This window comes from Fringilla coelebs (genome assembly GCF_963513975.1).
Source record: "Fringilla coelebs genome assembly, chromosome: 13".
Lineage (NCBI taxonomy): Eukaryota > Metazoa > Chordata > Aves > Passeriformes > Fringillidae > Fringilla > Fringilla coelebs.
Genome location: NC_140039.1, coordinates 9,295,248 through 9,313,443, shown reverse-complemented (window position 1 = coordinate 9,313,443; position 18,196 = coordinate 9,295,248). Strand labels below are relative to the sequence as shown.

General features: G+C 38.1%; 2 protein-coding genes across 2 annotated transcripts in view; one reads left to right on the top strand and one right to left on the bottom strand.

Annotated features, from left to right (window-relative positions):
* Positions 1 to 18,196, bottom strand: part of CACNA2D3 (calcium voltage-gated channel auxiliary subunit alpha2delta 3) — a gene marked incomplete at both ends in the record, with an annotated part of 376,309 nt that overhangs the window by 49,986 nt on the left and 308,127 nt on the right. The window lies entirely within an intron of this gene.
* On the top strand, positions 7,736 to 17,967 carry LRTM1 (leucine rich repeats and transmembrane domains 1; the record flags this gene model as incomplete). The annotated part of the gene is made up of 3 exons (XM_084214629.1): positions 7,736 to 7,808; positions 13,740 to 14,342; positions 17,531 to 17,967. The coding sequence occupies 3 exons, from the start codon at positions 7,736 to 7,738 to the stop codon at positions 17,965 to 17,967; spliced, it is 1,113 nt and encodes a 370-aa protein (XP_084070755.1).

The window sequence follows — 18,196 nt, the reverse complement described above, 5'->3', positions numbered from 1 at the left end:
ATTTGTGTCTTTTACTGAACAATTTAAAAAAAACAGTAACAGCAAAATATACAGATGTTAAACTTAATCTGCAAAAGCAGATTTGCACGCCTGCTTTTTACATTTTTGGATCAAATATGTACTTTTATTAAATATCTGTGTAGAAAAGAACACAGTTGCATCTTGATTCAGCAAAACAGGAGTTGGCATTTGAGCTATAAACTGGCATTCTTGGAATCTCCTGAACTGGAGGTTTAAACCACGTCAGGAATAGAAAGCAATCTCAGACTAATAACACTGAGATTTTCCAGTATACTGAAATAAAAATTTTCTTCTCTTTCGTATTCTCCTACTTTTCATGTCTTAAATAAAAAATAACACCATCTTTCAAGATGCGTTCAGTACATTACAAATACCTCACTTGAAAGTCAGTTTCTAAAACTATGGATTAACACTGGCTGTAATCTGAACATTTTCACATTTACTTAAATTTATTTCATAAGAACATTTTATTGCCACAATTTTGAAACACGGCCAAGAAGTGTTAACTATACCTCTCAGCAATGACCTGTATTAGGGAAATAAATTTCCCCCAGTACTGGGGAAAATAACTTATCTTTTGCTTTATTTAATGTGTAGAACTGGAAAACAGCTAATGCCATCCAAGAGCCAAGCAATCAAGGGTGGAAAGACAGCTGCCTATTTATTTGTCTTACCAGATTTCAGGAAAAATAAGAAATCACCACTTTCAGATTTGCTACATAAGTCTGCCTAATTGCCAGCAGAAATGGTTGCTTATGTCTGATCTGGTGTATTAAGAGGTGTTTTCATATTGCTGAAAATTAGCCAACAGCTTATTTTCTTCATTAGAAAAAGATGAAATCACCTCTTTAAAGCCACAAAATACAAAGAACAATATATTTAATTGATACTTCAAGAAAAAACTCCAAAGATATAAGGCTTTTAGAAAATGTTGAGACTGATGAAATTAGAAGGCACTGACACACTTTTAGTTTTTTAATAAAATGTCAGCATTGCCCAAGACCTGTGTGCCAAGTCATGATCATAAGTGAACTTCTCTGGGTGAGTTATTAACTCCTGGAAATAGTCTAAGTGCTGACATGACTTTCAGGATTCAAGTACAAATGGACCATACTTCACATAAACTGCTATCCAGATGCTTCAATAAGTAGTCTTTTATAATTTATGTACTAATGATTAGCAGGATTTAGCTGTCAATACAGTCTTAAGTCATATTTTAGAAGTATAAATTGTGAGTTTTGAGGGAAATCAATATAATGGGCACCAAATGTAATCCTCTTTAAGGTAATAGCTTTGAAATAAATCAGGAAGGTTTCTGAAAGGGAGATGTCTGATTATACACTAAACTAAGGTTTTATCATACCAAATAGATTCTCTTGTTAATAAGTAACCTGATGGGTGCGAATTCAGCTGGGACTTTTGCCTGGAAGGTGTTGAGCACTACTAAGGGCTCACTGGAGTCTGTGGGAGTTATGGGATGCCCAGCTCCAGAACAGAGAACAGAAAAACCCTGAAAACTCTGCTCAAAGGAAGGACTCTTGGCAGGACTTGCCAGAGATTGTGCTCTTCTATAGAGGCAAACCTTTCTTGACTTACAAGGAAAGTGAACTTTGCAAAGGCCAGGGTTTTTAGCTGCTGAAGCACATACCAAAGGCAGGCTGATCCTGGTGGGCTCTCCAGAAGCACTTATTTCACACTGCAATCACTAAATGCTGAATCACTGTAATTCTGAAGTCCTTATTGTATTCCTAGATATAGGAATATGATATATTCATGATATATCATGATATGTCATATATGATATATATACATCAAAATAACTTTGAGATACCACCTTCCAAAATGTAGGCATGTATAAATGGCAAATTTTCTCCTGGAAGTTCTGCTATAAAACATTTATAAAACATATTTAATTTTCTAATTAAGGCAAATTCAATCAATTCTTTACTTTTCTGCTGTTTTACAAAAAGAGTGCTGGAGCATAATTTCCAGAATTACTAAATTTTCTCAGCACATCTATAATGGAAGCAAACATAATATTCTCCATTCTCTCACAGTACAGGGCTGATATGCCCTACACTAAGGGAAAAAACCTCCTTACTTTTATTTAAAATAAAAGGAAATCAAAACCACACATTAGAGCTGCAGTAAATTATAACAAACTCCAATTAAGTATATTTAAACAGATTTAGTTTCTATTCTTATATAGATTTTTATATTAAAATGACACAAATGGATACAAAAGGCAAAAAGAGAAGGGTCTCACCCAAGTTTCCCTGTTTTTTTCTGTTTTAAAGTACAGATAGAAAGCATCTATAGGGATGGAAGGTCTGATTCTTGCATGTGTACAGATACTTTTACACTGGGTTGACTTCACAACTAAGACTCCTTTAATGCAATAAGCTTAGATTATAGTGCTGATCATGCTCACATCCACAAATCAGAATTTTAACTGAGTTTCCATGGAAACACTATATGTCCCTGTTTTCCTTTTAGACAAGGCTATGTCTGTTTAAAGAGTTTGCTGAGGACAACATGTTTTGTTTAAGTTACAATAACTGGAGCCAATACTTCCTAATTACATTACCAGAAGAAACATTTACTGCAAAGCTTCTACCATGGGAAACCATTGTTCAGTCCATCTCTGAAAACCAGGAAACACCAGCATTGCCACTGCTTAAAATGTGTTAACTGGTCTTCTATGTAAAAAATAATCTCTATTATAAAATAACAGCATTGGTCATGATTTATGATACTCATATATAAGGAAATTATTGCATGGAATCTGAACTTCTGTGACACTTCCATCAGAGAACATCTGCCCATGAAGATAAGGTAGGTCCAGGGTCTGAAGCACTGAAGCCTTAGGGCAGCTCCTGGTCTAAAGATACCCTATAAACAGGAATTAAAATCAAACAGATTCTCTTCTTCAGAGTGATTATTTTCCCCATAAGTTTAGCCTAATGAGAACCCCAGAAACCCCAAGTCTGACAGGTGCCATCATCTGTCCAAAAAGGTGTAAAACATTTTGAATCTTGGAGTGGTGCATTTTGTTCGCCATTTCACAATATAGCACATCCTTTCAGAAAGGATGTGCTATATTCACACTTGCAGTTCAAATCCTGTGTTGATGGAAGGGTGATACATTTCCCTAAGATTTTGGGAGAAGAATCAGGTCCTAATTAGGAACATTTAAAGAGATGCCTTAGCAAGAATGCTGAGACAGTACAACAAAGAGGACTGTAGACAGACAGGTCTTTTTAGTGTTTTAGTTTAAATCTGCACTATGATGAAACTGAAATGTTGTTCTACATTATGAATTTCACTGAAGTTTAGACAAAGTATTACAGAAAATCAAGCATTAGGTAACTTCCACTTCTTTCTCAAAACTTTTTCACATTTTCAATGTAACAAAGTCTGCAGCTCTAAAACAGGTATCTCTTTACTCCAAAACTAAGAAAGCAACAATATGTAAAAGTATGACCAACTGATGGCATACAGAAAAGCAGAGAGTGTTCAGTTTCCAAGGAAAAGCCTGTACTACAATTGCTTAAAATACAATTATTCACTTAAGTGCCTGTGTTTGATCACACCTCCGAATCACCACAAGCTACAAATTACAGACTGCTCTGCTCTTTCTTCTTTCTAACAGGTTCATAGAAAAGAAGCTTGTAGAAGCAGCTAATGAAAACTCTTTAAGATCTTAATGACACCAAAAAGCCTCAAGGTATGGAAAATATCATTTCACTAAAGTTAGGCACATGATGATAACTTCACCTTCTAAAAGCAGTGAGCCCACTCCTCCCACAGAGCACTTTGAGAAGGGAGAAGTCAGTAGTGCTGTTCTTTGAACTCATCTGCTCTAACTCTGCTGAAACACAGAGACAGAGAGGAAATGGACACTGTCATTTTGAAAAGGGAAAAGGATAAAAAGTCTCAGCCAAAATATGAGTAACCAAGCTCAGCCCTGCCATTATATTCCAAAATAACAGACTGCAGAAGGAAATAAAAGCAAATAAAGATGAAAACACACCCTTTTTGCTTGAAGCAACTATAGCTTTATAGACAGAGAAAGCTCAGCGAGGTTGGGTACTTTTGAGATCCCACCATAAATTAAAGAATAGTAAAATAGAAGTGCTTTTAGACTAAAAGGCATTGTATTAAATGATAATATGTGTTACACCTCTATACTTCAGCATCACCCAGTGTTGACACAGAAGTCAGATAGAAACATGGAAGACAAAAAGATGAAATCAAAATTTAAATGTTGTCTGAACTTTAGGGCTAACAATATACTTTTATGCTGTACTTTTAAAAAAATTATTTTCTCACAGACATTCCAGCTGTTGTCTTAAATCTGTTATCCTCTCAACTAATGCATGGGCTTGAGAGAAAATTCATCCTTCAGCACTTTAGGGGACAGTGAAACAGAAGCCATGGTTAAAAGCTTAACAATAACTTTAGGTAGTACAAACAAAAATGAGGCATAGCTCAGTTACAACTGTCAGGGCTTCATAATTTATACCAAACCTAAAATATTTTCCTCCCTACTTAGCAGATAGCCTGTCAGCCATTTGGTATGATCCTCCTAAAAGATGTATTAAAACTCAGTAAATAATTTTCCTTTTCACTAAATCCAGGAAAGACAATTATGCAGTGGACATTCTTTATAAATTGTAATCAATATTGAAAAAAAATTCTATTAATGAGCAGAGAAATTATAAAATGAGAATCTTTGAGGATTCTCAGCATGAAAACAGGAAACCAAAACAGGACATACAGCCAAAACAAACATGATAATACAGAACAGGTAAAGAGTGTAAGAATAGTGAAAACATGATGTTCCTTAATGATTTCAATCTAAAGTATCCCTTACTTGTCACTTGGTTATCCCCATCACATTGCTTCAATACTGCTCATATAAGTTGCACACCTACATATACAGGGTTTTATTAAAGTTTCTTTTCATATTTCATAGCTACACTTTTGGGGGTTGTTCTTTCTTTCTTTTTTTATTTAAATGCATGTTGTTTAACTCCTGAATACATTTCCTCCCAGGGTATCTGAAATCTGTACTCACTGTCCCAGTGTTTCTCTCCCACATTACAGTTTTAGAATCAAGCTCCATGACTTTTAAGAGTTATGTTTACGTCAGAGGGATCAAGAGGTTTAAATTTCAGTACCTATTAAATGAATTTAATTATCCAACCAGTTCCATTTGGATACACTGTTACTGTTCTTCACTAATCTATAACAGATTTTCCAGTATTGTAATTCTCATTAATAAAATGCCCTCTGAAAGAGCATTTTCTTTTTATTTTTTTAAACAAAAGTCTTCTCAGTAGACTATTTAACTACTATTTTACAAATTCTAAACAGAAGCATCATTACCCTGTATACTAGCTAAGTTTCCCAGGGATTTATCCTGTCTGAAAACAGCAGAACTAACTAAACTTGACTCATGAGATGTCTATCCATACACCTCACTAACCCTGTTACTTCATTTAAAACATTCTGTGGAGAAAAAAGGGTATTTTAAAAACATCCTTGGTGTTTAAAACCTGCTGACAGACTAAAAAGAAGAGGGTGAGGAAAGGATAACAGACTGCTATGGGATCTCTAGGATGTTTTCAGAGATCTGTTGGTGCCTGCAGCTGCAGCAGTTCAAGCAGTAGGGATGGCAGAAAAGCAGAGAGAACAAGGAAACTGGAACAGCAGCAAACTCTGCACTGCCTTGTAGCGCTTATCTGCTACTGAAATGAGGAGCAGTGGCACCAGGTAAAGGCATCTGGCTCATTCTGTTCACTGGAGCCATATGGGAAAATTCACAACATCCCTGCTGTGCTTGTGAGAGCTGCAAACAGGGACACTGTGGGTGCTGCCCATGGATCTGCCCAGAGCTCTGCTGGGCACAGCTGCTACACACTGCAGAGGGCACAGCCTTGCAGCTGGGACCCTTTAAAGGAGCTGGTCCTCCCCAATTTACCTGCTGCAAGGCAACTGAGATCCTTTCAGGAGTTACAGTTTCCTTTTCCCTTGCAGCAAAACATCATCCAGTGGAAATGTTCCGTCCCAGCTTGAATCCAAAGCTACTGAGCACGTCACTCCTCATCCAACGGAACACTTACATTTCACTGATGATTAAATCCTCCAAAATTTTGTATTTAATGCTTATCAGCTGCATAATTTTAACGTCAGGTTATTTAGGACCCTGCTAAATTAATGAAAAACAAAAAAAGAAGCCTCCTGTGGACATTTCAAAAGTGTTGCAAGAATTACAGAGATTTAACTATTTGACTTTTTACTGCAGCAAATAACATCCCCACTTCTGCAAGATTCTGTGTTCAAGTGACTACTAGGGCAAAGAGAAAGAGTCCTGTGAGCCCATAAACACAGGAGCTCCCAACATTTAACTGTCAGTTTTACTGAACTACCACAATTTGCCTTAAAAGCACAAAAGGAATCAATGAAGTATGAGTTCTCCTTTGTAGCAATATTGGTGAGCAGCAGCATAAGAAGCATTTACTGCACTTTAAAATATTTCTTCATACACTGTGAACATTTCAAAACCCTTTTACAGATGTTGTTCAAAAAAATCCTTCCAGTTCTTACAAGAGCTGCCCTAGTAAATCAACCACTCAGAATGCACAGGAGATTTATATCCTGGTCTTAAGTTTGAGTCCAGGGTTAGCTGTGACCATGAACAGAAATTCTCATTAAATATAAAAAGGAAACAAAATCACTAAGTAAAAGCTTAGAAAAAACTTTGATGAAGAATAAGCTATCTAGAAAAATAGCAAGTGATCTCAGTTTTAACATGTTTTAGAGAGGACAAAAAGCATCTAAAATGTCAAGATGAAACAAAAAGTACACCTGCACTTATTTTTGCAAGTGTTTTCTTCTTGCCAGTTTTATTTCTTTCATTTCTCTTAGCTTGATGTCAAGCAATATTATTTTCTATTTGCAGTAATTGCACAGTGAGTTCATTAATTTACTTTTACTGGAGATACGTTCTATCTATGGATGCCCAGCATGTATAACAGGTGGTTGACATTAGTCAGGAAATGATTGAAAATTGAATCTGCACCCCCTGCTGCTATTTGTGATGGAACAAATACTCTGCTGACACTTAATCTGCCCCTTGCTGCAACTTCATCTAACTTGCAATTAAGGTAAAGAGGCCCAGCATCTTTATCCCCTGTGCTTCTCATTCTGAAGACCTTGCATCCATCCTGGTAATTTTTCTACCTACCAAAGCACACTTAAGGCTGGAGTTTCAGCATTTTCCAGCTAAGCCATTCTCAGCTCCATATATTTCTTTTCATTTTGTTATGGGAAAAGAGTACAAACCATATTAATTTCTAAGAGAGTGATATTTGAGTAATAAAACCACAAGAAATCAAGGACTGCATTACTTAGTGGATTGGAAGGGGAAGGGGAAGGGGAAGGGGAAGGGGAAGGGGAAGGGGAAGGGGAAGGGGAAGGGGAAGGGAAAGGGGAAGGGGAAGGGGAAGGGGAAGGGGAAGGGGAAGGGGAAGGGGAAGGGGAAGGGGAAGGGGAAGGGGAAGGGGAAGGGGAAGGGGAAGGGGAATGGGAAAGGGAAAGGAAATGGGAAAGGGAAAGGGAAAGGGAAAGGGAAAGGGAAAGGGAAAGGGAAAGGGAAAGGGAAAAAACCAGCAGACAAAGGACTGTCCCAAACAGTGGTTTACAGATTATGAACAGACCTGGTGAGAAAGACCTGGATATGAACATTGAAAGATTTTTCCAGTCCAGATCAAAAGAGCAATGTGAGGAAAACCAGAGTTCTGACCTAGGCAGATAAGGTGCCCAGGACACAGCAGCTGCCTGGCCCTGCCAGGCTGCCCAGCCACCCCATCCCCACCTGGAACACAGCATGTTCCAGTTCATCTCGTCCACTACTGCATCTCAAAGTCTGGCCTCTCCTAGAGGTGTCAGAGGAAGGTGTAAAAATTCCCATAAATAATAATTATGGAAAAAAACTGCCCACAGGGAAAGGTTTTTCTTCATAAGTTGTGTCATTAGTGGTTGATTAAAGCCCTCAAGAGTGAAAGTTTATATCCCTTCTAAATTATTTTTTTTTCCCCCATGAGGTAACTATGGCTCAAGATTATATATGAATCCTACTAATCTGCTGGCCCAAGGATAACTTTCAACAATGCATTTCATAGATTAATTACTCACTGTATAAACAAGTACCAGATGTATCTAAGTAAGGCAAAACAAGCCACTGGAAAGGAAAAATTGGGCTCTTCCCCAGTACAAAATCACAGCTCTCTGCGTGGTTTCTTGTTTCTAGAGCTGCACAACATTTCTTCCCACCTGAAAGGGACACCATCAAATAATACCCAACTCAGAACAGTTCAGACACAAAGAAATCATGGTGTCTCCTTATGCTGAGTAATAACCAGCATTTGACATTATTAAAATCTAGCTGATATTCCTCCCTCTTATTCCGAAGAACAAAGGATGTCTAAAGAAAACCAAAAGCCCACCTCTCTGGAAAATATGGCCTGATTTTTAAGGTATAAATCTTCCTTGAGCCAAATTTAGTTTGTATCCATTGGCTTATACTTCTGTTGTAAAAAGCAAGAAGAAATAGGATCCAGGGCCTTCCTCTAAGTTTTGTCAAGTTTTGAAAACCTAGTACCCTGCCAGGAAATATTTGAGAGAGTCCTGAGCTCTCAGAGTTCAAGGAATACCCTTGAAGAAAGAAAAGCATGAGGGACTGCCAGCTCTCTTTTGCCCTGTCACCTCTGCATGTTGTTCTGACTCATGGGAAAGGGCACATCCTCTCTCCATCATGCATTACTGTATTTTTTAAAGTGCCAGTCAAAAAGGAAGAATTTTAACAACAAAGGTATGGGCTGTTTCACCAAAAAATACAATTTTTTTCTCAATCCTGAACCAAAATAAAGAGGGGTTTGCATTTACCCAAAGTTTCATTTAGGGTCATGAGCAAGAGCTTAACTGTTTTACCAAACCAGAGACACACATTAGTAAAGAGAAAGCACATGCCATTTCCCTGAAAGTATATCAGTTTTAATTCCTTCCCACTCAAAAGCATAAGGGAAATAAATCTAATAAAGGGTATGTATAGGAATTGTCTGCTGTGGTCTTGGGAACATTTTTTAATATAATTGTGTCTGCCTGGACTCAATATACAATGCAATGGAATCCAAATCCTGTAACTTTTAAATATCTGAAATATTTAAATTGTTTCCTTTCTGCAAGAGTTTAATTAACATAATGTTCTTCTGTAAAAGAGATGATTCTTACACATAGAACTCCTTTAAAGCAGATGGCAGTAATTGCTGCAACAAAGAGTTTGCTGGCAAAGCAGAGACAGAGCTGCCCCCTCAGCCAGCAGGGATCAGATATTAGCTCATGGGGCTTTCTTGCCCTTTGCAATGGGAAACATACCTTGCTACAACAAGGCACGGGCTAATTTAAGAGGCTGCAAAAACAGTTGCTGCACCACATCAGACAACTGAAAAGAATCCTGCTGGTGGTTCAAAAGGCCAGAAGTAAGAGTAGGTTTCATGGTTATCCTGTTTCTGGCAAATCTCTACCTGTGACACGACTATAATTTTCACCACATCAGACTTCTCTGTCACAACCAAAGTTTTATTCCTAATAAATGGGAATAGGACATGGATTATAGGTTGGGGTAACTTCTGTTTACAAAACATGTTCATTCAGAGTTCTCAATATAAGGAAAAAATAGCCACATCTACATGAAAAGCAAATTGACAGATTTAATCATATGTTTCCAAATCTGAACCCAGCATAAAGATTTTTTAAAAAGTAGTAACTTCTTATACCATGATTCCGAGTAAATAAAACAACCTCTGCATTACTGCTGGAACTGAACCTCCCACAGGGCTTAACTTTCTGTGACCTTGTCCTATGAACATCTCTGTAATATGGTGCATACTAAAAATAATACAATTATAGCTGCAAAGACTTACCTAAAATAGGAAAGCAGTTAAGAGACATTCTTTAAGCCCACTGTTACATGAAATGAACTGCAGTGGGAGCTTGTATACCCATCTGGTCAGCAAATATTAGTTAAGATGGAAAAATAACTTTAAAAAGAAACCCTTTGAATTCATCAGCTAAATAAAATTATAGATACCAAAGAGAATTTAAAAGCACCTTAACACGCAAAAAACCAATAATATAATAGATATTACTTCCTGCAAGGTTAATCAAAGGTCATGAAAAGACCTGCCACTGATACAAGGGATGAGTTAATGCAAGGAGAGTGGGATGTCATCTCAAGGAAACACTACCTGACCTAACTTTATTTGCAAGAGAATCCATGGCTACAACTTCTAAGGAAGATGCTATTTTATAACAGACCTTTTTACATTTAATTGTGTCTTCACTAAAAGGATTCATGGGTATTTTTTAAGACAGGTCTTAGCAATAGCAAATAAATGTATCATGTTACAAAAGTTAAAGTTTTTTGCATTAACCTGACATTAATCTAATGTACAGTACAGTTGATCTTTAAGCTCCTCTCCCCTTTTTTGTAAAGCTGGGGTTAACCAGGATGACTGTGGTACAGTTTATCTACATTTGTAGTGTTCCTCCACAGTAAATCCCAGGCTTCACCCCACATCAGGACAGGGTGTCATTCAACAAGAATGTCAAGGATAGTAAGGTCTGCTACTCACAGCAGGAATCCTAGGATCCTCAAGGTGAACAACCACGTTTACTTTACAGAATGAGGATTTTCCTGTGTTCTCCTTCACTGTTTCCATGTACCCACTGCTCCTTTGGTCTTGGCTGGTGTCAGAAACAACCGAGCAGGGCACAGCACACTGCCAGGCACAGCCCTGCCCCTGAGCCAGGGGAACACAGAGCTCAGCACAGGCTTTGGGAAACCAAAAGATACCTATGGAAAAGACGGGGTTACTCCCTTCACTAGGGTTCGTGGTGACAGGACAAGAGGGGAGGGACACAAGCAGCTCCAAGGAAAATTCTCACTGAACGAAACAAAAAGTTATTGACTCTGAGTAACACATTGGAGAAGGTTGCCTAGAAAAGTGATAGAATCTGTTACTGGAAATAAGGAAGTCTCAACTTGACAGGATCCTGGATAACTTCTGGTAAATACCCTGATTTCAACACCAGTTTGGACTTTATGATCTGTTTTTCTAGTACTCCTTCTAGATAATTGCCTACATCATATAAATTTGGACCTGGAAAGTGAGCTTTATGTGATCTTTTCAAAAGTACCTAAAAGCAGAATTTGTACCCAAGAAATCTTTATTATAGGTCTGAAATGTTTTGATTGCACAGCTTCCCTCTCCATAGGACAGTCATAGATGGAGTGATAATATGGCTGGAAAGACTCAATTATACACGAGATCTCTCATGCCTTTCAACACCTCTGAGTTCCATCACAGTCACAAGCCATTAATCCTTTTATTGGTGTAGATGGCACAGTATGAGTTCTACTGAAGAAATAACAAAGAAACAAGCCAAGGCACCACACATTAAGTACAATTTTAGTCTCATCTGCTATGTCTTTCCAATCTTCGATAATAAATTAATTCATTCAATATTCATAGTGACTATACCAGGATGTATGCCATTTTTATGGAAGGAGCCACTGGTCCTGCATTCCCAAGCAATAAAATCCTGTCAGCACAACTAATGGATGTCAGATGAATAAGCTTAAAAGAGCAAACAAGGGCACTGTCAAAACCATGTCATCAACCCACAGGACTATTTGTAGTGATATTATACACTCCACTGCCTCCAGTCACAGCCCAGGATAATCAAAATCCATGCTCAGATCTTGCAAAAATTGACACAGCCTGGCTAATAACCCACCAGAATTCAGAAACCATACTGGATATTAAAAAGGCAGCTTTATTTTTTGTGCTTTACTTTTGATGGAGATTAAACAAATTGAAGAGGCGAGGTTATCAGGTCATTATTTGTGCATTACAGCTGTTCAGTCAGAGCTGGACAGACACTGCTTGCATGGCTTGTTGTCTGATTAGGAGGCAGAATAAGTCTCTGAGAGTCATAAAGGGGGGAGAGGGGAGAATGTGATTAAGAAAAAACCAAAGGCTGATAGAGTAATTGAGTAGAAATAGTTGCATTTCTACACAAGTCACAGACACCACCTAAAACATCCTCAAGGAAGGAAACTGGCTGAGCATGTTACAGATTTGAAGTGGAAATCAGAGCAGTGTCTGTCACTGTTCTACATCAGAAATCTGGACTGAATCTTCCACCAGGGGAAGAACAAGCAAAGCAGAATGAAAGGTGAGATCCTGAAGCATTCAGACTAATAATGCAATTTTTCTGTTTGCAAATCATTTCCTTGCCAAGCAAGAGTTTATTTTACCTCTACACTGGAAGCTGTGTTTCTGAAGCCAACTGTTGCAGAACAGTGTAATGAAGTGAAAGTATTGTTTACCTTGCATGCAGGAATGCTGGATTAAAATTAATTTTATGATGCAGAATTCAGTATTGCAGAAGACTGTGTATAATTTTAATATAAATACTTCATTTCTGAGAGTAAATTAATGAGTAATTTGTTTCTTAAAGTGTAGTCTCAAAATACAACTTTCATTTATATATTTCCCATATTTCTTACTATAATCACACATTATTTCATCAATATGGTATTCCCTGTTATTAATTCACATTTGATCTCTGAAACACAATAAACAGCAATTGCTTTATTTTTAAAAAGTATTAAGTAGCAACTAACTAAAATGTTTTCATTTTGAAACAGTAAATAGTAAAAATTATTTGAAGCATCTCAAAAACGATGTTTGAAAAGGATTCATCATTCTAACTTTCTTTAGTCAAAGAAAATCTGATTGAGTTTTTTTAATGTTTCATTATATGCATACAAGCACAGCTTTAAGTACCTTGTTTTCAAAGTTAAGATCATTAGTAAGACATAAAAGGGGAAAAAAATTCAGTTAAAACCACCTGAACATCAGGGAGCAGCAGATAATTATAAATATGAATATTACTAAGTAGTCCTCTCAACTAATTTATATTTTCAGAATCTTGTTGACAAATGCCTGGTGACTGTGCAGAAACCTGTATCTATGGGAAGTACAGCTGGCATTCAGAGAAGGGAATTAAAGCAAAAAGAATAAATGGATATTTTAAAGGAAAAACTTACAGAATCTGAATTGCTGAAATAGTACTGCTAATAGTTTTTATAGCTATGTCTTTGAAGCTTGTAATTCTTTTAATGGTACATTGACTCAATTCTTCCAGGCAGTGATATTAGTAAAACCAATGAAAAATAGAAGTTCTGCTTGTAATTCTTCTGACACAAGATGTCTTAAAGTTGTTACTACCACAGAAAGGGAGGCATTACAATTTAATAATTTTAGAAGAAACTGTCAGATTCCCTTCAAACATCACTGCTCTGCTGATGGTAAATCCTCCTGAAAACCTTTTGTACTTAAGAAGAAACCATGGGAAGTACTTCATTTTAAGATCATAGTAGCATCTTCATTCTGCATTATAGAAGTACTTCAACACTATCTGTAATTAACTTATGTGTTATAAAACAAAATATATTCTGTGTTATCTACATTACTGTTTATTGTGGAACTATAATATACCTTCTGGCTGTGTTTATGGCCTGTGTATTGCCTAAAGACAAATATTTTAACCTAATTTTAAATCATCTTTCACTTGTGTTATAGCTAACTGGCTTTTGGTTTGGAGTTGGTTTGGAGTCTTGTTGGCACACAGAGCTCACAGCTGCCCTGAAAAATGCCTCTGCCACACAGCCTCAAAGACTGCAGACTGCAAGAACAGAGGATTTACTGAAATTCCTGCCCGTTTACCTCCTGAAATTCAGATCCTACAGTTGCAGAACAACCGTATCTGGAGAATCAACCAAAACGCATTCACTGCAACGCCGTTACTCAAAATCTTGGACTTGTCCAATAATTCTCTCTCAAGTGTGGCACCTGGTGCTTTCCAAAAACTGAGGTATCTACAGGTTTTAAACCTAACCAGAAATTTGATTCATTACATAGAAAACAAGACTTTCAGTTTCCTCCCACACCTAAAGGAACTGGACTTGTCATCCAACAGCATTATTCGATTGCCTGAGACATTTGGAAACAGCACAGGGAATATAACATTGCTCTCTGTGAAGCATAACAAACTTCAGAAAATGGAAAGAATTCTTCTGGAGTCACTTCCAAACCTGAAAGTGGTTCTCTTCAAAGATAATCCCTGGCAATGCAACTGTAATATCTTTGGCATGAAATTGTGGCTGGAGAGTTTTCTATACAGAGGTAAGGAATTTTTCTCATTGCATAGAGTGTACATGAGAACATTTAAGCAACATCTAACTGATCTTCACTTCTATGGCTTAAAAATTTACCCCACACTGTAGGTCACTTCCTCAAATAAACACACTTAGCTATATTCTCCTGCATAGGTCAGAATACTTTTGTAAACACCGGTGGGAAACTAGAATTAGAGAGGGACTTTGTATTAGTGCCCAGAGAAAAATGCACACACACCCATACAGCAGGTGTGTTCTGCAGTGTGTCAATTCAGATACAGACTTTTCTAAATATAAAACAAGTATACTCGTGCACATACACTTGTTTCAATTCTAACAATATATTTTTGCTGGAAACCAACCTACTGCTTTAAAGCTTTTTACCTGTTGCATGATGGCAAACATCAAGACAGATATCAGTACTTAGTAAACTTTAGAGAACCTGGGATTCTACTTTTTCTATTAATTATGACTTAGTAGTTCTTTAATATTTTATGAATACCTAGTATCACTTCCTAATTTGTTGTTAACCAGAAGAGGAACTCAATTCATTGGCAATTTCCTGACAGAAATGTGTCACAGCATCACACAGGGAAAAGTGAAGTTTATAAATAGTAGTGGCAGTATTTTGGTCACATCTGCTTTTAAATATATTCATGAGTTATGCTGTGAAAAAGATAACATGATTTAATTCTAAAGGAATTATGTGTAAGAAGAAATTAATTTCTTTCTCCCAGGAGGTATGTTCAAACTGAGAATTCAGAACAGCAGGGCAATTTTCTTTTTTCTAAATAAGGCTTTGATGCTTGCATGTGACCAAAGTACTGATTGCCTGTCTCTGCACCAGAGTGGTGTGGAGCCTGTTGCAGCACAGGAGATGCAGAGGTGGCCCTGTGGCCTGAGACTGATGGACTGCCTTTTGCAGGGATCAGAGCTCTGCAGGCCAGCTGGAAACCCATCCTGGCCATGCAGGGACACAATTACTGCTGCAGTGGTCCTTGGGTGAGGTAATTTTTAGAAAAGACAAAAGTCTAAATTCCTCTCAGCAATAAAATCTTCATATCATGAATAGATAAAATATTACTGTATCACAGGGCTTTAGTCTATTATGCTGGAAATTCAGCAGGGATTGACTTCTCTGTGCAGAAGAATGAAATGATCCAAGATAAACACATCAGATTATCTTAATTACTCTGCCAGCAGCATAAACATTATCATTTATTTCAAAAAACAATGTTGTCTAGAAATTCAGTGATGTCCTTCCATCTTTTTGAACACTATACAGATTAATTAAATGAAGTGACATGGAACTTACAAATTAATTTTAGCCACAAGCTTTAAAGGAAGCCCAAGTGTTATGTTCTCTTCTGTTTGTATTTCCCTAAAATTACTTGTCTGAATCACATGAAGAAAAATCAGTTACATTACACAATAATGTTTCCTACTACTTATATGACACACATGGGATGAAACTTCACAGGGGCTCTGCAGATATTTCTTGTATGTCATAACAAAGCAATATAAGTCCAGAATATTTGAGTATTTTTTAGCTGAATCCATCCTGGGCAATTGACATTTCATGCATACTCACAGGAGATTATAGAGAATGCTTCAGTTCAGGAGGAACACCAGGGTTCTACTCCAAGCACACATATTTAGTTACTTAAAACCATGAAAGGAGAAGAGTTGAAGGATTTGGAGGTTTATCTATATCCATATTCAATCTAACACCTTGAAGATGTCTGGAACCACGCTTTGGGTTTCACTATTAAGAACCAAGAGATCTGCTATGCTCAAATCTGTCCTGGAATATCAACATTATTTGTGAAGTAGTCTCCAGATTTCAGTTTGGCTCCATCTGTATTCACTACTTTCTCAAAGTCTTTTCAGGATGAAAATTTCTGTGCCTGGCTTTAGCTGAAAGGTGAATTATTTGGCTAGAGAAGAGAAGGAAAATTCAGTTGATTTGATTAGTTAATTTTTTAAAAATATGTCAACATTGATTTTGGCCTCATAGACTCCTTGACACACCACACCTCTAAAGCCCTGTGCTTCGACTGGGGTAGGTTTGGTGTATTCATCTCTACACACTGAGGAACAACCACGTCATTTACCAGGACTGTGGATTCCTAATTCCCTCCCCATTGTACTAAAAGCCTCCCTGGGGAAGCTGGCTCTAAGCAATCATGAAATTTAGCATTTTAGAAGGGTAATAGATTGATTAAACTCAACTCCTTTATACTGTGTATATTTTCTTACCCCAAGTCTTGCTTTAAAAAATCCCTCATGGGGACATACAACTTAGTGAACTTTCTCTTTGCCCTGTTACAGTTAACATATGCTGTCATAACGATGACAATTTCATGGGATATTTCAATCAAGCGGGAAATATTTTCTAAATAACTTGTTTTCATTTTGCACCATAAAAATTAGCAGTAGCCAGAAGTTGAACAAACTGAATTTGCAGTTACCTCTTTATCTATGACAGTTCTTATTCTTCTACCACCATGGGTTTTTTTACACTTACATCCATAAAAACGCAGATAACCTAATTCCCGATGACCTGCTTCTTGAAAATGCTCTCTTATGTGAGTTGTGAAGCGCAATAATCTCACCACTGACCTAATGAACAAAAGCCTTTAAAACATACATAAATCTTTAAAAGTGGGAAGTTGAAACTGATGAGAAATTTACCTCAGGTTTATGTTAATTTTACATTAAGGTGATTCAGCAGCTGTCAAATGTAGCCACATTTCTCTTCGCAGAGAAAAGCAAGGCACAATTCTTCCCAAGAATATTTCTGGGTTTCACATTCTCTGAACCTCAGAGAAAGGAAAAACAATTCTTATCATTTGCTGTGCCTGTGTTTGTGCCAAAGTAGAATGCAACGTGGAGATTGTTTACCCAAAGTGATGGCGTTTTGCTCCCTTGATGTTTTGTTTTTCTATCAGGGCCAAGTGTGCGTGTGTGTGTCAGGACTGAGGGCTGACAGTCACGAGATGCTGTGCAGAGTTGAGTGCTGGGCAGATTCAGTTTAGATGTGATACAGTGTAATATAGTACAGAATAATATAGTATAATAAAGTAATTAATTCGCCTTCTGATAAGATGGAGTCCTCCTCCATCACTTCTCCCAGCCACGGGGGCCGTCCTGATTCGACAGCCAAACATCGAGACCCTTGTTCTGTCCTTTCAGGAGGGATCAGCGATGGCATTATCTGCTCGGCGCCCGGCGTTCGCAAGGGGAAGGAGCTGCTCAAGGTTCCCTACGAGCTCTTCGGGGCCTGCGCCCTGAGGGCGGCGCCCGTCCCGCCGGCCGGCGCCCAGCCCTGGCCCGGCCCGGAGCCGCGGGGCTGGCCCAAGCCCGGCCCTCACGGCGAGCCGGCCGACGGCGGCCGCGGCGGCTGCGAGCCCAAAGCGCGGCCCCGGCCCGTCAGCCTGCGGCACGCCATCGCCACCGTGGTGATCACGGGCGTGGTGTGCGGCGTGGTGTGCCTGATGATGCTGGCGGCCGCCGTCTATGGCTGTGCCTACGCCGCCATCACGGCCAAGTACCACAAGGAGCAGCTGGGCCGCGGCAGGCAGGCCGGGACTGCCGAGGAGAAGGAGCCCTTCGAGAGCGCCATGGCTTGAGGCGCCGCCGGCTCCGGCTTGGTGACAATAAAGCTGCGGTTGAAAAGCCTGGAATCCCAATAGCATTGTTTTAATACTAATCAGTGGGGTTATTTTCTATCTTTTTTTTTTTTTTTCTGTCTTACTTTTTAAAAATGTAAGTATATGTATTGTTTGGAATATTCGCTAAGACTTTATATAGAACAACAGAATTTGTTTATTTGCTGTATGTATATTCCAATGTCACTAT